The following is a 22,106-nucleotide window of genomic DNA, read 5'->3' on the forward strand; positions in this document are numbered from 1 at the left end:
CACTCTGTTTCCAAATGGTAACTAGCCCCCTGCTGTTGAAGGCATTCTTAGTCAGAGTTCCTAAGGAACCTTGGAGATCAGGATGCCCACCCCAGCTGGCCAAGCCAGAAAACTTCCAGAGTTCAGTTGACCATGAATGTCTCTGCCCAGTGTCAGGCAGCTGTTTGAAAGGATAGCATCCATTTCACGGATGAGGAAGGGGATGAAGAACACATGGTCAGATGCCCTAGGAATGGCCATCACGGTGATCTCCAGGAGCTAGGGACTTAGCCAGCCTCTCCCCGGGGTTTTGGAACAGTTGTCTCTAGAGGCTGGAGGATTGCTTCTTAGGTCTCTCCCTGTGCTAATCAAGTATCAGGGCCTTGTGGGTAGGGCTGCCCAGTTTGAAAGAGTCTATGAAGTAGAAACAGACAGAGGCCTTCTGAGATAAGGACAGGCCTACTGGTGTTGTGTAAGTCCCTTGTGTCAGGTCTGAACCAGTGGGGTGTCTAGTGGAGGGCAGTCTCACAAGGAGTGTGGGAGGCAATGGGATAGAGTAGAAATCTTTGCTCCCAGACCCATCTCTGAAATGTCCTCACTTGGAGCCTCAGTTTTCCCTCTGTATAGACTTCTAGAGTCGCAATGAAGAAAACACTTTGAAAACCTTAAACCTTATAGGTTTTTGAGTTACTATTATTAATTTGTTGCAGATCCACATAGACTTTATCAGGCATTTCCCAGAAGTTTTCCCCTCCCTCTTTATTTTTAAAATATGCTTAGGTTTTATGCCACTTGCCCTGAGGGCCTCAGGCCCCCCATTAGAAGGGATCCTCCACTTGGGAAGGTGTATGATTTCTCTTTGGACACAGCTGATCGGTTGTGCACCTGGCCTGGAAGTAGTTAGTTTAATTAAACTCAGAGCATACTTGCTTTACAAACTTGAAGGAAGTCTATGGTTACATACGTACAAAAGAATCGTTGTCTGTTGCCCACCAACTTATAGTGTGGCCATTTTCATTTTCTCTTTCAATTTCTCTTCCCTTTGTCCTGCTCCTCCTTGTCCCTTCCGGCCCTCCCATTTGACAGAGACAGTACTCCCTCTCCTAGAAGGCCTCATGCTTCTCAATGGCAAGTCATTCAGCCAGAGAACAGCTGAAGTAAAACTTTGGGGAATAAGTGTCTGAGGGCATCTGGGGGAAACAGAAGCTATTCTTTCCTTGCTCAGAACTTTTGGGCAACATATCAATGAAGAATCTGTCAGCAGAACGGGAGAGTGGCTGCTCTTAAATCCTCTCCCAGGGATTCCTACTGCTGTCCTACATGGACAGATGCTTTTGTTTTTGAGCCTTCATGATATGGGCTGGGAAGAACTAAAATAAAATGGATTCCTTTTTCAAAATGCTCTGTTAAGGACAGTTACCCCCTTTCACTGAGTTAAACTACTGTAGAGGAAAGAGGTAATTTATCTCAAATACCATAAAATAAACCCATTGTCACCCATGTGCATGAAGCTTTCCCTTCTACAGGTACTCCAGACTCTTCCTGCCTTGTTAGGCTCTCTTCTTCCCCAAAACTTCTATTCTTTAGCCTTGTTCTCTTATTGGTGATCCCCAGCAGCCCTGAGGAGTGCTGCTTCTCTCCTCTCCCCCTCTCCCCTTCTCCCTCCCCAAAGCCTGGCCTGAGACCCCGACTAGGGTGAAAATCAAATTGAGTCTGAATGCAGATAGAAGCATGCCATTGTTTATTTGGTGGGGGGGAGCCCCAGTGTTTTCTTTCACAACATGGCTAATATGAAAATATGTTTTACATGATTGCACATGTATAATCTCTATCAAATTTGCTTTGCCCCTTCTTAGGAGGGAGGAAGAGAATCTGGAACTCAAAACTCTGGATGTTAAAAATTGTTTTTATATGTAATTGAGGGGAATTAAAATGTTATTTTTTAGAAGAGAAGAAAAAAGTCATTTAAAACTTCATATGTGCTAGGCGCTGTGCTAATAACTGGGGCTACAAAGAAAGGTATAAATGGGACCTACCCTTAAGAAACTCCCATTTCAGTGAGGGAGACAGTGTAGAAGTGACTACTCCATAGATGGGAGTAGTTATGGGAGGTTATCTTCAAAGAGATGGTGCTGGCAGATGAGCAGACAGAGAAAAACCCCACAAAAGGTGTCCTTTTACTGGAGTTTTGAAGGAAGGAAGCAAGCCAGATTAGCTCAGAAGGGAAAGTATTCCAGGCCTGGTGATCTGATGTATTGTAAGCTTAGAAAGCCAGAGCTTCACTACATAACCTGGCTCTTCCCACCCCCACCCTCCCTTGCTAGGCTTCCCCTCCCTACACCCTTGGGAGGAGAGCAAAACTTACCTGACATTGAGTCCTCTGGTTCAGTGCCTTTGCTGGGCCCTTCCCACTCTGGTCTACTCTTCTCTTACCATGGCCTCTTACGACATTATGTTCATAACTGTCCATCTTTGCTTTCTTGTAGGTTATTCTTTTGTTCTCTTCTGTGCACTTCTATTTTATTCTTTTTTCTCCTTTTCATCCTCACTTCCTATCTTCTCTAAGGAGGCTATAGTTAAGCACAGATATAATTTATATATATATATATATATTCACATACACTCACATATATACCTACATACATATATACTCACATGTATATTATAAATGCATATACATTTACACATGCAATATTAATGTGATTAACATAATATAGATTTCTCTCTTGATTGAATCTTTAAATTTGACTTTGAGATCAATGATTAATACTACCCCTATTTTTTTTTCTAAATTCTACTCCTGATCTTTATTACTGTGTTTGTATAATATCCCTTAATTCCTAATCCTGCTAACTTCTCTACTTGTATTCTATTCCTTGACTTGCTTTGCTATTCCTTCACCTCCCCCCACCCATGGATTCTTCTTCTATCTTCTCAACCCTTATGCCTTTCCTCCCTTTTTATCCCATTCCCATTAGTTTACACATCTTGGCCTATTCCACACCCTTCTATATCCCACTTTATCCTGTTCCCTCCTGTCTTATTTATTGATTTTGGAGGGTACTGTACCCTTCATGGCCTCTGTGTGTGTGTGTCCCTCTTTAACCCATTCCTGATGGGAGTAGGTTTTCAGAACTACTATCCCTCCTCTTCCATCTAATGACTCTGTATCATTTCTTTCTCTGCATCTCATTTGTATAGCATAATTATTTTTATCTTTTCCCAAGAAGTTTTTCTTTTTAGAGTCAGATTATTCTCAATTTTGCCCTAAAACTTTCTAAATTATTCAATAATGTCAGTCTTAAACATTATTTACATTTCCATACAAAAACATAGAGTTTGTCCTTGCTGAGTCCTTTGAAATTAATCTTTGAGATTAGTTCATTATGTTAAACTTTCTATTGAGCTCAGGTTTGCGTGAGAAAAAATCCTGAAAATCTGTGAATTTATTGGCTGTCCATTTCTTTCATTCAGTTTATTATAATTAGTTTTGCTGGATATGATATTTTTGGCCACAGACCTAGTTTTTTGATTGACAATATACGATGTTCCAGGACTTGTGGTCTTTTATTATAGACACTCATAAATTTTGTACAATTCTAATTGTCGTTTCAGCATTGAATTGGAGTTTTTTGGTGGTTGTTTCTTATAAAATTTTCTCTTTGATCTGGAGTCATATACTTTCTCCATATCTTGCATATCCCAAGTGATTTTAATGTTTGTCTCCCTCACAAGAACTTAACTTCCTTGAAGGCTGGGATTTGTTTTGCCTTTGTCAATATCCCCAGCTCTTAGTACAATCTCTGGCACTTAAATATTTAATAAATAGTTGTTTACTGATATAAGAAATCTTCAACAATAATATGGAAGTCGGAAAGAAGAGAAAGCTCTGGGAAAAGATGATGAATTCTCTTTTGAACACACTGACTTTGCTATCCCTGCAAGACACTCAAAAACTAGTTGATGATAAAGGCTGAAGCTTAGGGGAGAGAGAATTGGGTTGGATACACACATGTAGGAATTATGTGCATCAACATGGTCATTGAACCCCATAGGGCCAGTGAGGTGCCCCCAAGGGAGAGACTATAAGGTGAAGATAGAAGAGGGGGAACCCTAGACTGGACCTTAGGAGATATACGCTATGATTAGTGAACTTAAGATGAACTAAGAACTTTCAGAGGTGACCAGGGAGGTCTCATAGGTAGGAGGAGAACCAGGAGAGGTCACAGAGGCCTAGAGAGAAGAAAATAAGGGAGGAGCTTGGGTTGTATTTATCTTGGAAACGACCCTGCTCATCCCTTCTACTGTGTCTGTTTAATTTTACAAACATTAAATACTTTCCACCAGAAAATACTGATCCTAGGTTTTAGATTAGAGCAGAAATGGAGATAAAGTTTTAAACCTGGAAAACTTCCTTTCTAGTAGAGAAAGAAAAGACATGTAATGGTAATTACAGCTTTTATTTTTTTTATATTTTAATAGTTTTTATTTACCAGATATATGCATGGGTAATTTTACAACATTGACAATTGCCAAACCAATTATTTATAGACTGTTTTAAGACCTCAAAGGTGCTTTGCGCAAATATTTTCTCGTTTGATAACCATCTGGATATTTAGATGCAAAATTGATCATAATGGTGTAAGATGAAATAGAGTCTGTTTGTAGGTAGGCTCCTGGAAGAAAACTACAACCTAGATTCACAGGCAGGGAATGTAGCTAGTTACAGTTTAGAGAGAGAGTGGTTATTGATCGTTGTCTAGAAAGCTAACTGGAAAGATGAGTCTTTTGACCTCCACCCCTTAGCACAGTGCCTGGCACAGAGTAGGCTCTTACTGAATGTTGATAGGTTATTGATTGATTGAAAGTAAAGTAGCCTTGTCATCTTTGTGAATGGAGATATTATTTTTGCCCGGCTCAACAAAGCCAAAACAACTTTTAAACTTTTCATTTTTCTTTTAACTTTTTTTCTCTGTTCTTTCAAAGAGAGACCCCTGCTGGCTCCCAGTGGCATTTCTATTCCTGAAGTGCTTGGAGAGCAAAGGGTTGTAGACCTGTTTTCCATACTGTTTCATGACTGTTACTCATCATAATATGTGCAACGAGTGAACACAGTCTGGTTTAGATCTGGTTTAGATCCTGATCTCTCTAACAATGGGCACTCGGCCAGTGTTCAGATCAAAAGAGCATGTGTTCATTTGGCCTTAAAAAAAAAAATTCCCAAAGTACAAAGGATGCAATTTTTGAAAACTCGGGCTCCATGGATTAGATTATTCATGGATCTGAACTGATTTGGCTTGGGGGGAAGGAAAGAGAGAGAGAGAAAGGGAGGAGGGAGAGAGAGACAAAGGGAGGGAGTAAAGGTTCATCTCAAGTTTCCTTTCTTGGTTGAATAATTTTTTTTTTCAACATTAATAACTAATGGAGATGAGGAAGAGACAAAGTAGAACCATATGGACATAAATACCAATCTCACTTGTGGCCGGAAACTTCTGATTTGTATCTCTCTTCGTGGGATCAGCTGTTGGTCCAGATAGGAGAAAAGCACTTGATTTCCACAACAGCAGGACGAAGAGAATACAGAACCATCAGTTTTTTAAAGAAGAAATGTCTCATGGTGCAGTGGAAAATTCTCAAGATTTGGATTCAGGGAGGAAAAAAAAACAAAAAAAAACAGGTTCCAGGGCAGCTAGGTGGCACAAGGGAATAGAGCCCCAGCTCTGAAGTCTGGAGGACCTGAGTCCAAATCTGGTCTCTGACACTTAACACTTCCTAACTGTGACCCTGGGCAAGTCACTTAACCCCAATTGTCTCAGCAAAAACAAAACAAAACCAACAAGTTCCGATCCTGACCATTCTAACATTTCCCTGTGTGACTTGGGTCCAGTCATGTAACATCAGTTGTTTCCTTATCTGTGAACACTTAGTACCCTATTTCTTTTTTTTCTTTCTTTCTTTCTTTCTTTTTTTTTTTTTTTTTGAGTCTTAAGAGGTTTTTTCCTTGCAATAGAAGTTGTTTCTTAACAATAACATAATTATTAATTATAAGGTTATTTCTCACAATATACACATATATTTTATATAACACATACATGTCAAGTGCTTTTAAGAGCCATATCCCTGTATTCCAGTTCCCAACCTTTCCTGAATTCGATTCAACTCAGATATTCTCACACACATATGTATATATATAAAAATATACAGATACATGTGCATATACATGTATATGTACATATATAGTTCAGTGCTAGCATGTATGTATGTATGTATATAGAGAGTGGAATTGAAGTATCTTACGCATGCAGGTATATAGTACAAAATCCTTTCATAAACTTTTTTTTATTATTATTATAGCTTTTTATTTACAAAACATATGCAACTTCTGTTCCAACTTTTCTCCTCCTTCTCCCCATCCCGTCCCCTAGATGGCAGGTAGTCCCATAACATGTTAAATATATTAAAGTATATTAAATCCAATATATGTATACATATTTATACAGTTATCTTGCTATACAAGAATAATCTGATCTAGAAAGAAAGAAAAAAAGATCTAAGAAGGAAAACAAAAATGTAAGCAAACAGTAACAGAAAGAGTAGAAATGCTCTGTTGTGGTTCACACTCATTTCCCATAGTTCTCTCTGTGGGTATGGCTGATTCTCTTCGTTACTGAACAATTGGAACTGGTTTGGATCATCTCATTGTTGAAAAGAGCCACATGCATCGGAACTGATCATCATATAATCTTGTTATTGCTGTGTACAACGATCTCCTGGTTCTGCTCATTTCACTTAGCGTCAGTTCTGAAATCATCCTGCTGATCATTTCTTACAGAACATAACATATCATTCATATACCATAACTTACTCAGCCATTCCCCAACTGATGGGCATCCATTCAGTTTCCAGCTCCTTGCTACTACAAAAAGGGCTGCCACAAACATTTTTAGTGCCCTATTTCTAAGGTCCCTTTCAGTCTTACTTGTGTTGTGATGACCCTGTCCTAGATTTCAGATGTGTTCTCCTGGGAGAAGAGGGGAGAAAAGAGGGTCACAGCTTTAGAACTGAGAGACCTTAAGAGTTCATTGAGTTTGACCTCGTTTTTATAGATTAAAAAATTGAGGCTGAGAGGTAGTGTTAGTTAGTAATTGACTGAGGTAGGATTGGAACCTAGGCCTTCTTACCTGTTGTTCTATCACTGCACCATGCTGCTGCCCATGGAGTAAGGGTTTAATAAATCCTGGCTGAATTGGATTTTTTTGAGTCAGGACACAGAGCTAGTCCCTATTTGTCAGCAATTATTTATTAAATGTCTTTTATATTAAAAACAACTTTGGTCTTTAAACAAAAACAAGATGCTCTGTCTCTTTGATTCCAGATAATTTTTCTGCCACCACTCCCCGCCCCCATGCCAATGCCTGGGATGCTTTTCCCTCCTCATCTCTGCCTCTTGGCTTTCTTCAAATCCCAGTGAAAATTTTACTTTCTACCAGAAGCCTTCTCCAACCTCTTAATTCTGGAGCCTTATCTCTTGATGATTTTTGTCCTGTATATAGCTTGTTTGTACATTTGCGTTTACATGTTGGCTCTCCCACTAGAGTCTAAGCTTCTTGAGAATAGGAACTGGTTTTGGTCTTTTTTTGTATCCTCAGCATGTAGCACAATCCCAGACACATAGTAGGTACCTAACAAATATTTATGAACTGATTGACTGGGAATGTTTTTGAATGAGTTCCTATACAGATATTGATTGAACACTGGGATGCTGTGATAGCTACTTCCCCTTGGAAACTTTTTCCTAGTCTAACATACACACACACACACACACACACACACACACACACTCACTCACACTCACACACACTCACTCACACACTCACACAATATAGGGGAAAATTTGTTTGTTTGTTTGTTTGTTTGTTTTTGAGGCTGGGGTTAAGTGACTTGCCCAGGGTCACACAGCTAGGAAGCGTCAAGTGTCTGAGACCAGATTTGAACTTAGGTCCTCCTGAATTCAAGGCTGGCGCTCCATCCACTGCGCCACCTAGCTGCCCCTACAGGGGAAAATTTGAGCCATTCTGAGGGAGTATGAAGTGATAGGAGAACTTATTGCTAAAGCAAGATGGGTCAGAGAAAATTTCCTCAAAGAGGTGATAAGTGAGTTAGACTTTCAGTAATAGGGTTTCTGGACTTGGGGGTGGTGTGGAAAACAGACTAGGAGAAAAGTACTAAGTCATCCTAGGGTGTAAAAACATTCTGGTTTAATGAGGAGAGGAGGCAGAGGAGTTTCTGACATCACAAGTATCAGTGTCAGGATTTAAGCCCAGGGGTTCCCAACCCAGTGCTCTTTCCTCCCTTTCATGTTGGGTGTCTGTGGGTTTTTGTCTAGTTTGGCAGAATCAAAGGGTAATAATATGCAATAAGGTGGTGGTGGTGGGGGGGGAATGTTAGAGATTAACCAGACACAGCTAAGTGACTTGTCCAAAGAGACAGAGCTCGGACTTGACCCTGGACCCTCGACCTCCAAACCAATTGAAAGTTATTTTGACTGTCCTCTCTTGTTGCCTCCTCCAGTTTGCAGAGGCCTCTGAAGGCCAGGCTTCCACTTTGGGCTTTCTAAAAAGACAAAAAGGATCTACCAGCTATTGTAGGGCCCTGGGCAGAGGAATGACCCGATCCCAACTATGCATTCGGAGCCTCGAAGCTGGACATAGGAGAAATGAGAGTGGCCAGAGCAGGGGGAGAGTTGGAAAGGCAATAATATATAAAAAATAAATAAATAAAAAGTTCACATCAAGGCATTCTCTTAAGTGTATAATAAAAATAAAGTGTGTGAATAGTAATTGTGTAGGCAAGCAGATGAGAGGCTACATTAGATTGGTCTGGTCAGAAAGACTAAAGAGAAGGAAAACAGTAGCAACTTAAATTTCTATAACGCTTTACAATTCACGGAGCAAGGTGGACACTATTATCCCCATTTTAGAGATGAGAAAACTGAGATACCCAAAGAGCTTATGATGATTTTCTTAAATAAGTGTAAAGTTGGGACTAGAATTTACATCTTCTTTCTCAAGCTCTGGCATTTTTTTGGTCCTATTTGGGTGGGTCAAGAGCAATGGGGATGGCATTCTAAGGAAGTAACGTGGCTTCAAGAAAGCACATGTCTGTGTCCAGCCTGTCTGGACGGAAAGAGCAGATTGGACTGTGACCACTAAACCCGCAGGCGGCTGGCACTGCCCAGCTCTGTAGGCGGAATTCTCCGGGCCAAATTTGTCATTCCCCATGACTCGGAGAATGTTCTAATTCCAAAGCAGATGCATCTTTGATCCAAGTAAGCAGAACTGATGGAGTGGAATCCAATCCACAAACAGTCACAAAGGGCAGCTGCTCAGGTAACAGTAAACGATCAGCCATGTCAAATCATGAATGTTTCTGAGCAAAGCAAATCATGATAACATGCAGGACTTATGGGTTGCATGTGTGTGTTTCAACACCTTTCGGGCCATTGCCAAAAAGTTTGGGCTGCAGATTAAGTTACTTTCCTTCAGATGCTAGTGAATATACTTCTGAGGTGCCTTGCTGAGGAATTCTGAAATATGGAACAATTCCATCAAGAACTGACCGGCAAGCCTCTGGTTGGGTACCATATATCTTTCATCCTGTGCCTTATGCCGTTGTTTTGATAAGGAGGAGTCGACTCTGCTTGAGAAAATATAGCTCATGGCCCAGATGTCAGTAGAGCTCCCCCTGCCCAGGGCATCAGTGGTTCACAGACATTAACCTACAGACTACCCTTGTGGGACAGACAAGATAGGTTTTAATTCTGAGCACTTTTATTAAGCTCCTACTACATGCAAGGGAATACGTTGGACCTTGGAGATCCAGAGGAAAATATGATCTGACCACCCTGTTTTCAAGATACTTACAATTCAATAAGAGAAGGGCAAGTATACAAAAGTTTATGATATGGGGAGAGCAAGGTGAGCAAAAAAGGAAAGATTCAGGTTAAACGCAGGAAAACATTTTAAGGGAAGACAGAGGAATTGAGCAGGGGCCTAAGGGGATGGGAGAAGGGCAATCTACTTCTCAAAGCACTTTAACATTCCTCAGAACTAGGTTTTTAAGTTAAGGAAGTTGTAGAGTTCGCCATTCCAGCCACGTTATTTGACAGATGTGGAAAGTAAGGTTAAAATGGGAGCTCACAGAGTTAAGAGTCAGAGTTTTAGGGATAGGCTTTCTCTAGAGTACCACACATATCCTTTCTTTGGAGAGGGGGTGATATTTTCTGTTTTATACTTCCTTTCTTATTGCTGACCATCCTGACACACACACGCCCTCCCAAGTTGTTGTTTTTCAGCTTATAAAGAGTTAAGGAAGAGTTAGAAATACAGTGAACAGTGTTCTGGTACTCCTAATTCTGAGCTTATGGTATAAGAAAGATTTATTGTTCAATCATACCTGACACTTTGTGATCCCTGGACCTTCCACTATATCTCAAAGTCTATCCAAGTCCACTGACATTGTGACCAAAATGGGCTAATAGAGTAAGAAGAGGATCGATCAAGGAACATTTATAAATGTAAAGTTAAGTTGAATTTAAAAAAAAAAAAAATTAACTTCACAGCCTTAAGTTTTGGGAAGCATGTCTCAGCATTCCAAGAGGTCCATTGGAGACAGGGGGCTAGACCATTTCATGGGGACCTAATGGGCAAGACTGGGAACAGGGGAAGAAATGTCAGATGCAGCTTCCTGATGATGAGAACTGTCCCAAAGTGGAATGAGCCACCTTTAAGAGAGGCAGCTGGTGCCCTATCTGCCGGAGGCTGGTTATAAGCCTTGTGATAGATGACTCCTGTTCAGGGATGGATTGAACTAGATATGCAGGAAGGACTCTTTGCTTTCTTTTACTCTCAGAAAATGCCAGTTTGTTTACAAATGACCAATACACAGAACCAAAAATGGGCAGTATTTTGTATTTCTCCATATTAGCCAGAGGGGACTTCTCAATATACATGCATCATTTAAACTACGTTCTCAATTATTGGCAGTAATGTGTTTAAAAATTGTCTTTTTACAAAAACAACTAAATGTAAACCTTGTTATGGTAAAATGATTTCACTTGTCCTAAAAATAAAATTTAATTAAAAAGAAATTTAATGTGGAACTAGAAACAGATGACAACTCCTGCAATTTTCAGGGAACCTTATAATGAATGCTAGCTCTAAGAGTTTATTAAGTAACGTATAGCTTCAGAGTAACACTTCATGACAGCATGAATCATGTGCATATGTGGTGAGCATCATCATTAAAACATGATATTGATGTGCACCAAACTTTAATTTGTCACTGTTAACTTTACAGTAAACTATGTGAAGGAAAACTTTCTTGAATCTATAAAGGAATCTGTAAAATTAGTTATATACTCATTAGTTATTCCCATTGCAAAATTTGGAATCATGAACCAAGCTCAGCTTCCAAAGGTGTGTATTAGGAAGAAGAGATATAAAAGGAAGATAGGGAGGATCATGGTCATAACTTGACTTTTTTCTAAGACTCTTTAAAGCTCTAATGCAAGTACACCCATCCCCATTTTTCAGATGTGGAACTGAAGTGTTTTGTCTGGAGTCGTAAAAGCTAAGTTTCCAAGTTCAAAATCAAACCCAGGACTTCTGACTCTAAGCTTGGCAAGAGGGGTTAGAAGCTAGTGTATTGATCTGGTGCAGTGTTGGGTGACAAGTAGTACTGACAATCAGAATCAGCTATTAACTTCAAACCAAGAAGAAAGTCAGTGGATACGTTGATGATAAAAAATGAAAATTATTCAGACAATAAGGAATCACTTTTTCTTTTTCTTTTTTTTTTATTTTTAATCATAGCCTTTTATTTTCAAAGCACATTACAAAGTACATGATAGTTTTCAACATTGACCCTTGCAAAACCTTGTGTTCCAGATTTTTCTCCCTTCCTTCTCCCCATCCTCTTCTTCTAGACAGCAAGGAATCCAATATAGGCTAAACATGTGCAGTTCTTCTAAGCATATTTGCACATTCATTATGCTGTACAAGAAAAATCAGGTCAAAAAGAAAAAAAAAAAAAAGAAAGAAAGCCAACAAAAAACAACAAAAAAAGTGAAAATACTATGTTGTGATCTACATTCAGTCCCCATAGTCCTCTCTCTGAATGTAGATGGATCTCTCCATCACAAATCTATTGGAATTGATCTGAATCATCTTGTTGTTAAAAAGAGTCAAATTCATCAGAACTGATCATCTTATAATCTTCTTGTTGCTGTGAACAATGTTCTTCTGGTTCTACTGACTTCACTCAGCATCAGTTCATGTAAGTCTCTCCAGGCCTTTCTAAAATCACCCTGCTGATCATTTCTTATACAGCAATAAATAATATTCCATTACAAGGAATCACTTTCTTATTTATTTACTTGTTTGTTTTTAACACACATTGCTTTTAGAATCATGTTGGGAAAGAAAAATCAGAGCAAAATGAAAAAAACATGGGAGAGAGAAAAAAACAGAAAAAAGTAGTCAACGTAGTTCTTTTTCTGGATGCAGATGGCATTTTCTGTCCAAGGTCTATTGGGATTGCTTTGGATCACTGAACCACTAAGAACCAAGTCTTTTATAGTTGATCATCCCACATTCTTACTGTTATTGTGTACAGTGTATTCCTGATTCTGCTTATTTTTCTCAGCATCAATTCATGTAAATCTTTCCAGGCCTTTCTATAGTCCTTGCTCCTCATTTTTTATAGGACGATAATATTCCATTATCTTCATATACCATGACTTGTTCAGCCATTCCCCAGTTGATGGGCAGTTTCCAATTATTTGCCGGCACAAAAAGAGCAGCTACAAACATTTTTGCACATGTGGGTTCTTTTCCCTTTATGATTTCCTTGGGATACAGACCCAGTAATAGCATTGCTGGGTTAAAGGGTATGCACAGTTCATAACCCTTTGGGTATAGTTCCAAATTGCTCTCCAGAACAGTTGGATCACTTCACAACTCCACCAACAATGCATTAACGTCCCAGTTTTCCCATATCCCCTCCAACATTTGTTGTTGTCTTTAAGGAATTGCTTTTAAAAAGTTATAGTGTCACATCAAGTGCAGGTCAGGAAGGATTGGGTGGCAGTTGAGGAGGAATCCTCTGGGCCTGGGCATTGTAGGGAAGGTAGACGTGTCAGGCCTATCGCTGACATCCTTTAACATTTTAAGGTCCCCAGAGGGCTTGGTTTCTTTAAAGCAGCAGGTGCTAAGAGAAGTGTTTTCAACCCAAGATGATATGGCTTGCATTGGGTCACATGGCTAAAGTGCATCAGACCTGGGATAAAAGCTCCATTCTCTTGGGACTGAGTTCAAGAGAACTTTTCAAACCTAGTCCTTGTGTCCGTGTTACCTTTTTTGCCTCTTCTACAAGCAAAGAAGGGGGCCCTGAGGAGCCATCCACTGGTGAATAACCCCCAGCATAAATGAAGAAGGGAGCAGCTGGGATTAAGGCATCATCAGAAGCTACCTATGCAGCAGATATGCAGGACTGGGAGGGCTTGGTCAGAGGCCTGGACCACCCTCTGCATTCCTGATCTCAGTCTTCAACGTGTGTTTCACTTGCCAGAGATACAGTGTGTGTATTATAGGAAGTTGCACTAGTGACTTTCTAGTGACAGTCGGGTTTGTTTTTGAGCAGAGACAAGTTCTATTGTAATTTAAGTCCAAGGTTCCTTTTAGAAAGGACATGGCAAGTGTCAAAGAAAAGGAGACCAAGGCTATAGTTTGGGCAAAAGATCAGGACCCCGGGTGGCCACTTGCCAGCCTCAAAGTGATGTGTGTGTCCTTTTAACCCCTTCTCTTCTCTCTCTGCCTGGCAGGTCCCCAGCCTATGTGAAGATCTTCTGTCCTCTGTCGATCAGCCCTTGAAAATTGCCAGAGATAAGGTGGTGGGAAAGGATTATCTTTTATGTGACTACAACAGAGACGGAGATTCGTATAGGTGAGCTCCTGCCCGGAATAAACTCAGTCAACCTGGGGGGGGCCAACTGAGAGCAGCTGTCGTATGGCAAATTGTGGGTCCAACAAATGTGGGGAACTTCGGAGCATCTGAAATGACCAAAGGAGCTTTCACTTAACCTGATCCAGTTTCCTCATCTGTTTTATGGGATTGAAAGGGATGCAAGAGATTATCTCTGAAGAAAGAAAAAAAGCTAAGAGAGAAAGACAGCCTGGGGTAGTGGAAGGAGAGCTGTATTAGGAGGCCCCTCTAACCCCTGGAAGGATAGTTTGGGATCCCCTCCAGGCAGGAGAGACAGAGGTCTCCTCCTTCAATCCCAGCCAAGTCCTGGCCGCAGAGAGCTTTAAGTTTAATAGTTTTGGAATGGTTTCAAAGGATATTGGCATTTTATTGGTTTTCCATAGCCTTCAATGTAGTTAATGTGATATTGAGAACTTTTGGATAGGGATTACAATTGTGTCTACTTATGTGGACAGACACCAGCTTATTTGTGAATGGACTTGATATCAATGGTCTGGGTATTGGTAGATGGCACTTTGTCAAGCATCCATTTCTTCTTTTTTTTATTCTTCACATTTTTAAAGTTTTGATTCCAAATTCTTTTTCTCCCCCTCTTCCTCTTCTTTCCCCTCCCTGAGATATAGTAAACAATCAAATATACATATGTAATTATGTGAAACATTTCCATATTGGTGATCTTTTATAAGAAGACTTGAATTTTTTTTAAAAAAGTGAAAGAAAGAATGAAAAATAGCATGCTTCAGTTTATATTCTACATTAGTTCTTTCTCTGGAGGTGGATAACATGCTTCATCATTATTCCTTTGGGTTTGTCTTGGATCATTGTGTTACTGAGAATAGCTACGTCATTCATAATGATATTGCTGTTAAACTCTGTACAGTTCTCCTGGTTCTGTTCACTATGCATCAGGTCATGTAAGTCTGGGTTTTTCTGAAATCATTCTTTTTTATCATATCTTAATGCACAATAATATTCCATTACAATCATATACACTCCCCCATTCAACCATTCCCCAATTGATGAGCGCATTCCTTTGACATTCAGATGTTTTGTTTTGTTTTTATAATTTTAAAAGCATTTTATTTTTCCAATTACATGGAAAGATAGTTTTCCACATTCGTTTTTTGTAAGATTTTTTGAGTTCCAAATTTTTTTTCCCTCTTTTACCTTTCCCCTCCCCAAGACAGTCACCAAGCAACCTGATGTAGATTACATATGTATAGTCATTTTTAAACATTTTCATATGCGTCGTATTGAAAAAGAAAAATCAAAACAAAAGGGGAAAGACATGAGAAAGAAAAAAGCAAAACAAAAAAGGCAAAAGTAGTATGCCTTGATTTGTATTCAGTCCCCCTAGTTCCTTCTCTGGATATGGATAGCATTTTCTATCCAAAGTTGTTGAAATTGTTTTCAATCACTGAGAAGAGGTAAGTCTTTGATATTCAATTCTTACCCATCACAAAAAGAGGTGCTATAAATATTTTTGTACAAATAAGTCCTTTTCCATTTTTTTGGATGTCTTGGGATATATCTACTTAGCAGTAGTATTGCTGAATTAAAGGATATGCACAGTTTGATTACCCTTTGGGCATAGTTCTGAATTGCTCCCCAGAATGGTTGGATCAGTTCACAACTCCATCAATAATGCATTATGTCCCAAACTCTTAAGAAATGCTTATCGATGACAGGAACAAATAATGATGAATGTTGGAGGGGATGTGGGAAAACTGGGACACTGATGCATTGCTGGTGGAGTTGCGAAAGAATCCAGCCATTCTGGAGAGCAATTTGGAACTATGCCCAAAAAGCTATCAAACTGTGCAATACCCTTTGACCCAGCAGTGCTACTACTGGGCTTATATCCCAAAGAAATACTAAAGAGTGGAAAGAGACCTGTATGTGCCAAAATGTTTGTGGCAGCTCTTTTTGTTGTAGCTAGAAACTGGAAGATGAATGGATGTCCATCAATTGGAGAATGCTTGGGTAAATTATGGTATATGAAGGTTATGGAATATTATTGCTCTGTAAGAAATGACCAGCAGGAGGAATACAGAGAGGCCTGGAGAGACTTACATCAACTGATGCTGAGTGAAATGAACAGAACCAGGAGATCATTATATACTTCAACAACAATACTGTATGAGGATGTATTCTGATGGAAGTGGAAATCTTCAACATAAAGAAGATCCAACTCACTTCCAGTTGATCAATGATGGACAGAGGTAGCTACACCCAGAGAAGGAACACTGGGAAATGAGTGTAAATTGTTAGCACTAATATCTGTCTGCCCAGGTTACATGTACCTTCGGATTCTAATACTTAATGTGCAACAAGAAAATGGTATTTACACACATGTATTGTTTCTAGGTTATATTGTAACACAAGTAAAATGTATGGGACTGCCTGTCATCGGGGGGGGGAGGGAGTAGAGGGGGGGGGATAATTTGGAAAAATGAATACAAGGGATAATATTATAAAAAAATATATAATAAAAAATTATTTTAAAAAAATGCTTATCAACTGACTAACTAATAGAAACTCCACAAAGACACTTGGAACTATTTGTTTTCATTACTTTGATTTTAGGGGAGAGTTTTTTCCTGAGCTTGAATAAACCAAGCATTTTTTCTATTGTTTTTGAATCCAGGACAAATTTTTATTTTTATACCTGAACAAGTCTTGTCGTCCTGTTTGAACGTGGGCCAGCTCATTTGCAGATGTATCTATTTCTTAACCTGCTACTAGTATGATGTATGCACACAGTTGCATATGTACATGTTCTCTCAGAAGTTTCCATTAAAATCCCATTGGTTATGAGGAAATTCAGACAGTTTTCAACAAGTTACGTGAAGTTCTTTCAGAAAGCAGCATTTAATGTCAGACAATGTCGGGGAAGATGTTGATGCAGAGCAACTGATCCGGGAAGCTTGCCGAAGTTGTCTGGGACAGGCTAAGCTGCTGCTTTCGGATGGGGAGAAAGTGATACCCAGACCGACTCATGAACTTCCTGGGATGAAGCATGACCAACAAGCAAAGGAGGGATTTGCCCATCGTGGAAGCCCCTTCCCAAAAAAAGAAGGAGGGATGGCCTCCGGGACATATCCTTCCAAATGACAGATTGACCTCGTCATAGTGTGGAAACCAAATCCTGTGGACCAGTTCAGAGGGAGAGTCCTAAATGGGATCCAGCTCGACCGAATGAATCCACCACTTTCGTGCAGGCTGTAGGGCCAACAAGGCCCTTAGCATAAGGGCTCCACAGGGAGGATCTATCTCAAGCACCTGCACCTCTGTAAGTGGGCAGCTGACCCACGAGCCAAACACCAGCTAACAGAACAGCGCCCCATGGGAGCCACTGGCGGCAAGATGGCCTGTCTCCCATTGAAGAGGACATGCGAGACCTAGCTGCTAGCGATGACTACAGGGGCTGCCTGGATCTGAAGAGGGAAGAGCTAAAGCCCTTTGTCCCTCCTTCCTGCATGGCAGAGATTGTGAAGAAATACATGGAAATGCTCAAATCTGAGAATGAACAGTGTCCTGGTGCATGATGCCTTGGTTGCCCCGAAACCTTCAAGTGTCCCTCAGACAGGACTCAAGGCCAAGTGCCCCCTCCCCTGACTTTTGGCATCTGCCTGGGGGAAGCTCTACTGCTGCTCCTGAGCCTGTTCTCCAAGAGCATCTTTCACGCAGGGCCCAGACTGGCTTGTAGCTACTCACTGTTCAGCAACCCCAGAGATTTAGTTGATTTTGTGTTTTTGTGAATTTATTGGATTGGAAAGCAGTTGAATGCTTTGTAGTAAATACAGATGGGGGGGCCTGGGGGAAGGGATAGTCTCATTGATTTCACCAAGCAATGGTTGTTATAAAAAAAAACTTAGTGCTCTAAAAGCAAAATTCACCAGTGCCTCACCCTACCTAAGATTTATATAAGATCTTCGGCCTCACAAGCCAAATCTCAAGACAGCCCTTCCCTCAGACTTGCTCTTGGCATAGGTAATTACTGCCTGTAGACCACTGCAAGAACCGCCCACTTGAGCAGGTTGTTCTTTTTCAGAACTGATGCTACTTTGGTTCTAAAAAGTCTGTCACAGCCCCAAGATTTCATAAAGATGGAAAGCTGGGGTCCCCAGAAAGCCACCTGAGTGGGGTGGCATCAGCCTGGGCTTACTGTGGGCCACAGAACTTGCTCTGATGCCCAGCCTTCCTCCAGGGGCTGAGAGAAGCTGCCTCTGCGCCGGCGCCTGAGTGTTGGAGGATTCTCACCACCCCGCAGCCATGTGTTGTCATGAGCAGAATCCCACATCGCTCTCCGAGTTCCACATTCTCAGAGGGCCGAGGCTAATTTATTACTTCACCTGCAAACCGGGGATATAATCCCAGGGTGTGTGGAGTGTGAGGGAGGACTAGAGCCTCTAGTGTGAAGCCTTGCTAAAGACCTTTCAGGGCTTCCACCTTTGGTTTTCACTGTCACTCAGCTGGCACCTGGGGCTCCTAGAAACAGTAGTCTGGACAGCAAGCACATCCGGGCACACCGTCCCAGCCAATGGGCTCACCCAGCTGGAGGGTCACCAGCAAGCCTCAAGTCCAAGCATGGGAATGGGGAATCTGTACAAATGATGGCGGCTGAAGCAGGTGCTGTGGAGTGCTCAGAGCCTGGTCAGACAGCGAAGAGCCTGGGGCCATCCTTGTTGTCCCAGGCCACATCCAGGCCTCCTGGCTTTTGTCACTGAGCTTAAACTCTGCCTCACTTAAATCCAGTCAAGATATCACCCCAAGATATTATCGGTCCTCTTCAAAACCCAGGATAAGCAAAAGCCCAACAGGCATTCTATGAGGAAAGAGTTCTGTAAAACAAAGTCCTTTAGAAAGGGGGTCATTATGGTGTGACCATCCCTCTGTGGCTTCGTGGCGTCCACATCCTCATTGTCAGGCATCTGGCCCCAGGGAGTTTGGGACAGGTTCAAAATCTCACAGCAAATTGGGGTCAAGAAATCAAGCCCAGCTCAGACCTAGCCATTGTTTCTGGGCATTGGGTCAGCCCTGGACTGGCAGGTATCAAAAAGTCAAAACACATGCACTTAGTGTTCACAGTTGTTCTTTGAACAATGTTGTGTTACTGAATACAACATTCTCTTGGTTCTACTCATTTCACTCTTCATTATTTCGTGCAAATCTTTCCATGTTTTTCAAAAAATTGATTAGCTCATCATTTCTTTCAACACAGTAATATTTCATCCCAATCATATACTACAACTTGGTTTAGCAATTTCTCAGTTCTTCAATTGATGGACATTATTGATTTTTAAAAGTAAAAAGGACGTTAGAGATTATCCAACAGTCTGAAGAACCTAGTGCTGTCACTGATTTGTTGTATAATTGTAAAGACCCTTCTCTTTCCAAACTTCCAGTGTCTTCATTCATTTAAAAAAAAAAAAAAAAAAAAAGAGAGAGATGCTAACTCTGACATCCTTGTTCTAAGCTCCTTCCCAGCTCTGACAAACTGGGTTCTAAGAGCCCTCCCAGCTCTTAACAGGTTTTGCAAAAAACCATCCATCTTAGAAGTACTCCGTTCTGCCCTCCTTAAGTTTCCTCTGAGATGAAATTCGATTTTCTGAGCTCTCTTTCCTCATTTTTTTTATGCTCAAGGCCTTAGGCTGAGATTTCCTGACCTCTGGGAGCTTTCTGAGAGTTCCCTTGAAAGGGGCAGCACCCATGAGCCCTCCAGGTGATATCATTCATGTTTTCTCATGTCCTCTGACCTCAAGGCGTAGACAGAAGGCATCTAGACCCTTAGGAGCTGAGTTCCAGTATTACAGGGTGGATTTTTTTTTTCTTGCTTCTTAATGTCTCAGGCTAAAAAAGCAGAACTCCAGCCATTCACTGTACCTGTTCAGCCCTTTCAGCATCAGCATTTTTCTGGAAAGAGTTCTCTCTCTTCTTCCTTTCATCCTTTTCTTCTCACCTTTTTTGTTAAAAACATGAATTCCCAGCTTGAAGTCAGATAGCTTTAGACATTAGAATCCTGTGGTAGGACCATTAATGTTTACAGAGACCCTTGTGGTTATAAAACCTTCCTGCAGACTTGGTGCTCCAGGGGTTACTTCAGCAGCACCCCTTTATTTTTACAAGTTGAAACTAAATCCCTAAGTGGGAAAATGACTTCCCCGGTGAAGGGTCAGGGTCAAGGCTGGACTTTAAATCTAGGTCTGCTTCTCCCATTTTGAGGACTCTTTCTCCTTTTTTCCATTTATATTCTTGAGTCATGGCAGCAGTATCTGGGAACTGTCAGCTCTTTGTGGGGTCAGCATGGTAAGGCAGAGGACAGCATCTTTTTATTTCTCTCCAGCTCCCAATATTAGCAATTAGAATTATGCAGAAGTAGGCATTGCATTGGAAAAGTGCTGCCTCACCTAAAGTCACAGGATTATACATACTGTGTAAAAAGAATCCTTAGATATCAAGTATTCCAAAGGGCTCCTTTGATATTTGATGAAAAAGGCCCAGAGTGTAGACTGATATACAGTTAATAAGTGGCAGGGCTAGGCCCTTGAACCCCCATCTTCTGATCCCAAATCCAGCCAATCCTCTCTTACACCTCCCTACTCATCTAGGAGGCCAGCTCAAGAGTTGGTAGGGGATTGAGGTGTCTGGGGGTGGGGGAGAAAGAAGGGGGACGGGGGGCAGGATGTCAGCCGCCTTCACATTTTTACTCTGGTGGAGTGGCTATGGGCTAGCGAGTTGACCCTTGAGATCCCTGCTAGCTCTGAACTTCTGATTTTTTTTTCTTTTTTTTGATGAAAGACTTCAAGGCCTTTTGACTTTCTCCACACATTTCCATCCTAACTGTGTTTGATAGTTTGCTTAAATGGAATCCTTATGGGATGGCTGTTGCCAACAACACTGTGTGAGACCTGTTAGCTGAAACAAAAAGCATTCTCGAGGAGGGAAATGAAAAGCCTGACTTTTGAAATCTAAGAGCTCTTGTCCATCTGTCTTATTTCAAACAGCCTCCATTTAAGCTCTTAAATATGTGCAGAGTGCCCCTTCCACTAAAAATATTTGGGGTAGTGTTAAGATTTTTTTTTTCCAGCTACAATTATGTCTGGCTCCAGGAATAGAGGCTTGAAATGTCCTGGTCTCTGAGCCAGGAGAAATCTAAGTTATAGGCTTCTTTAAAATTCCAACCTCTGCAAAAGAGCTCATCTTTGTCTGATCAAGCCTACTTTAAATAATCCCCGTTTGGGATCCTCCCTCGGTTTCCCTGTCTGCCTCAGGAAGAGGGAAAACATGGGATGGTAATGGCTAGAATACTGCTGTGTGTGAATTAGGAAAACCAGCTCAGGGTCTATGTATTCCACAGGAGTCATTTCCCTTCCTGGGCCATTATTGTCTCTTGTGTAAGATAGAAGCCTCTAGGAGCATCTAGGTGGAGCAGCGGAGAGAGCACCAGCCTTGAATTCAGGAGGACCCGAGTTCAAATTTGCTCTCAGACACTTAACACTTCCTGGCTGTGTGACCCTGGGCAAGTCACTTAACCCCAGCGGGGGGGGGGGGGGGGAGGCCTCTAAATGACTTAGTAGATAGAGCCCTGGGCCTGGAGCCTGAAGACCTGAGTTCATTTAGTAAGTTTGCAAGTTACTTAGCCCCTATCTCCCTTAGTTTTCCTATCTGTAAATGGGGATGATAAGACTTTTGTGGGATCAAATGAGATAATATTTGCAAAGTACTTAGCAAGTCTTAATATGCCATATGAATACTGGCTTCTGTTATTATTACATCAGAGAACTGGACAAAAATCCTTTGATTTTTAGAATTAAATTCCTTTCCAATTTACAGTGAAAGGGACTTTATTGATGCCCTACTTTGTCCCATCACTCAAAGAGAAAACAAGACTCAGGTTTACTCAGTTGCTTTTTGGGAGTGCCATTTGTTTGGTTCAACTCAACAGATGTTTTTAAAGTAGCACCTAGATATCTTCAACATAAAGAAGATCCAACTCACTTCCAGCTAATTAATGACGGACAGAAACAACTAAACCCAGAGAAGGAACACTGGGAAGCGAATGTAAATTGTTAGCACTACTG

General features: G+C 41.0%; 1 protein-coding gene and 1 pseudogene across 3 annotated transcripts in view; both read left to right on the forward strand.

Annotated features, from left to right (window-relative positions):
* The window catches only part of CAPZB (capping actin protein of muscle Z-line subunit beta), a 160,244-nt gene that overhangs the window by 91,787 nt on the left and 46,351 nt on the right, over positions 1–22,106 (forward strand). For all 3 annotated transcript variants that reach the window (XM_074306071.1, XM_074306072.1, XM_074306070.1), the window contains exon 3: positions 13,862–13,983. In XM_074306071.1, coding sequence (XP_074162172.1) covers positions 13,862–13,983 — 122 coding nt within the window. The remainder of the gene's footprint in view (positions 1–13,861; positions 13,984–22,106) is intronic.
* Positions 14,511–20,660, forward strand: LOC141559736 (deoxynucleotidyltransferase terminal-interacting protein 1 pseudogene; annotated as a pseudogene).

This window comes from Sminthopsis crassicaudata, chromosome 3 (genome assembly GCF_048593235.1).
Source record: "Sminthopsis crassicaudata isolate SCR6 chromosome 3, ASM4859323v1, whole genome shotgun sequence".
Lineage (NCBI taxonomy): Eukaryota > Metazoa > Chordata > Mammalia > Dasyuromorphia > Dasyuridae > Sminthopsis > Sminthopsis crassicaudata.